The sequence below is a fragment of the Acomys russatus genome, chromosome 10, assembly GCF_903995435.1.
Source record: "Acomys russatus chromosome 10, mAcoRus1.1, whole genome shotgun sequence".
Taxonomy (NCBI): domain Eukaryota; kingdom Metazoa; phylum Chordata; class Mammalia; order Rodentia; family Muridae; genus Acomys; species Acomys russatus.
In genome coordinates, this window is record NC_067146.1 from 30,445,479 (window position 1) to 30,448,631 (window position 3,153).

Below are 3,153 nucleotides of genomic sequence, written 5' to 3' on the forward strand. Positions count from 1 at the left end.
GCATGCTTTTTGGTTACTGTGTCTTTTTCTGTAAACCTCATGGTTCTAGGTTAGTTGACTGTGTTGGTCTTCATACAACATCTTGTCCTCTCTAGGTACTTTTATTCTCCCCTCCCACTCTTCCACAGTACTCCCTGAGCTCTGTCAAATGCTTGGCTATGAGGTGCAGCTTCTGATTTGATCAGCTGCTGGGTGGAGCCTCTCAGATGATGGTTGTTAAGCTTTTGTCTGTAAACATAGCAGAGTATCTTTAATAGGATTTGATTGGCTCTCTCCCATGGAGAGGGTCTCTGGTTGGACCAGGCATTGGTTGGGAATTCCCTTAGTCACTACTCTATCTTTATCTCTCCCTGTCTTGTAGGCAGGGTAAATTTTGTTTCATGAGTTTTCTAGGTAGATTGGTGTTCCCCTTCCATCACTATAGGTCCTGGTTGGCTAGAAGGTCACGTCTTCAGTATTGTGTCCCTTGATGCTCGGAGGCTCAGCTAGAGACATCCCCATATCTTCCCTGTAGCCTATCCTGTGTCATGTCCCCATCTTGTCTCACTGATACCCTCACCTTCAATTTACCTTTTCCCTCCAGGCCTTAAAAATTCCCTCCTCAGTTATGTGGAGAGCAGGGACTGACTCTGACATGAACTCTGGTGCCCCATATTTTACCACCTCCCCTTGGTGGGGAGGCCTGATGGCACTCAAAGAAAGAATAAGCAGGCTACCAAGATGGGACCTGATAGCCTATGACCATATAATGAGGGAGGAATGAGGAATAGGGTGAAAGTGGGAGGGAGGGAGGAATGGGAGGATAGAAGGGATGGGATAACAATTGAGTTGTAATCTGAATAAATTAATGAAGTTAAAAAAATTTTTTAATTATTTTAATTTAGAAATAGGAAACCTCATAGGGAAGAGAAAAGGAAAGAAAGACACAAAGTATGCAGGCAACTCTTTACTTCATGAGCTTGTCACGCCCTTATTTGTTCACTAGTTCCCATGATGAGACTCAGCCACCCACAATAATGTTATTGATGGGGATGTGGATCAGTTTCACAAAGAAGCCAATGAATCCCATGACAGCGAATCCTATTGCTGTGGCCTTGGCAATCTTCTGGAATTTTTTTCTATCGAGTTTGGTGCATCTTTTAACCAGCCAAATTGAGTCCTTTACAAACTGTCGACTTGGCTCAACAAATTGCATTACCTGATCCATGACTGTTTGTGGGATGGCAGCTTGAGAGAGAAGAGACACGTAGCGTAGAAGAGGGTTGAGCCCCAAAACCCAGTTTTTTAATGTGAGTTCAGGGGGTTCTCACCCAGGCCCTATGACAGTACAATAATTTACTGATGGTCACCATTCCAGTCCTAAGTTTCATTTCCAAAAACCACCTTTATATGTAGCAAGATCAAGTCCTTTCAGGCATGCTGTATAAAAAATTCCCTCGTCACTCTCCACACATCTGATCGCCCCCCATCGTTTCCTTCTCTACAAACTCTCCTATCCAGTTCCCTCTCTACTGCCTCTTCCAATATCTATTCTATTTTCCTATCTGAGTGAGATCCAACAAGGGTCTCCTTTGGGTTGGCCTTGTTACTTAGCTTCTTTGGGTCCCTGATTTGTAGTATGGTTATCCTGTAATATATGGCTAATATCTACTTGTAAGTGTGTACATACCATGTGTGTCTATCTAGGTCTGGGTTGCCTTGCTCAAGATTATACTTTCTAGTTGCATTCATTTGCCTCCAAATTGCATGCTTTCCTTGTTTTTAATAGCTGAGTAGTATTCCATTGTGTGAATGTTCCATATTTTCTTTATGCGTTCTTCAGTTGAGGGACATCTAGGTTGCTTCCAGATTCTGACTATTACGAATAACGCTGCTATGAACACAGTTGAGCAAATGGCCTTGCGTGGTAGAGCATCTTTTCAGTATCAGCACAGTGGTATAGCTGAGTCTTTAGGTAGCACTATTCCCAATCCCAATTTTCTAGGAAAACACCAAATTGCATTCTAAAATGGTTGCACAAGTTTGCACTCCCACCAACAATGGAGGAGTGCTCCCCATTCTCAACATTCTTTTCACCATGTGCTGTAACTTGAGCTTTTGATCTTAGCCATTCTAACAGGTGTAAGATGGAATCTCAGAGCCGTTTTCATTTGCTTTTCTCTGATGACTAAGGACACTGAGCATTTCTTTAAGTCCTTCTTGGCCATTCAATATTTCTCTGTTGAGAATTCCTTGTTTAGCTCTGGTCCCCATTTTTAAAATAAAGATGAAACCTCATGTTTATATGCATTTAACAGATCATATGAATGAGATAGACTATAATTCTTAAAACCAAGGTGGTTTTTATGTCCCTGGCATCAACTGCTAATATGGCAAAGTCTTTTTGGTATTTTCTTCCTGTTTTTTTTTAATCTGTTCAATTTCCATCTTGATCATAGCCCCCCTCCTTTGTTGCCTCCCCAACCCACTATTGCTCCTTCAAACCCTCTCCCTCCCTCCCATAGTCCTCAGAAAGAGGAACACTCCTCCCCTAACAGCTGACTTCAGCCTATCAAGTCTCATCTGGACTTCTGGTATCCTCTTCCTCTGCAGACTGGCAAGGTTGTTCTGCCAGGGAAGAGTGATAAAATGTGGGGGCCAGAGTCTATGTCATAAGTAGGTCCTACTTCCCATATTATGGGACCATCAAGGTGACTGTGCTGCCTATCTACTTACTACATCTGAGCAGAGAATGTAGGTCCTCACCATGCATGGTCCTTGGTTGGTACATCAGTCTCTGCAGCACCACCCTCCTCTCTGAAGATTTGTTGGCTCCATTGGTCTTTTGTGCAGCTCCTGGTCCCTACAGGTCCTTTTATTCCCCAGCTCTTCCATAAGACTCCCTGGGCTCCACCTCGAAGTTTGGCTTTGTGTTTCAGTATTGGTTCGGATCTCTTGCTGTGTGAAGTCTTTCAGAGGACCTCTAATGTATTCTTCCTTCATGTTCCTTCTCTTCAACTGCTTCTGGTGTCTATTCTATTTTTCTTTCTAAAAGAGAAGGATTCATTCTTAAGCAACCTCCTTAGGGCACTCCTTATTATTTATTTTCTTTAAGTCTATATATGGCTAATATCCATTTATAGGTGGATATATACCATGTGTGTCTTTCTGAGT

At 42.6% G+C, this 3,153-nt stretch overlaps 1 protein-coding gene across 1 annotated transcript; it reads right to left on the reverse strand.

Annotated features, from left to right (window-relative positions):
* Positions 1-921: 921 nt before the first annotated feature.
* On the reverse strand, positions 922-1,264 carry LOC127194261 (protein transport protein Sec61 subunit gamma-like). Its single transcript, XM_051151572.1, has one exon. The coding sequence runs from the start codon at positions 1,205-1,207 to the stop codon at positions 1,001-1,003; it is 207 nt and encodes a 68-aa protein (XP_051007529.1). The 5' UTR covers positions 1,208-1,264; the 3' UTR covers positions 922-1,000.
* Between the last annotated feature and the right edge of the window lie 1,889 nt (positions 1,265-3,153).

Bases quoted from the DNA above. Each gene is read 5' to 3' on its own strand.
- LOC127194261 (XM_051151572.1), bottom strand. From the start codon at position 1,207: ATGGATCAGGTAATGCAATTTGTTGAGCCAAGTCGACAGTTTGTAAAG.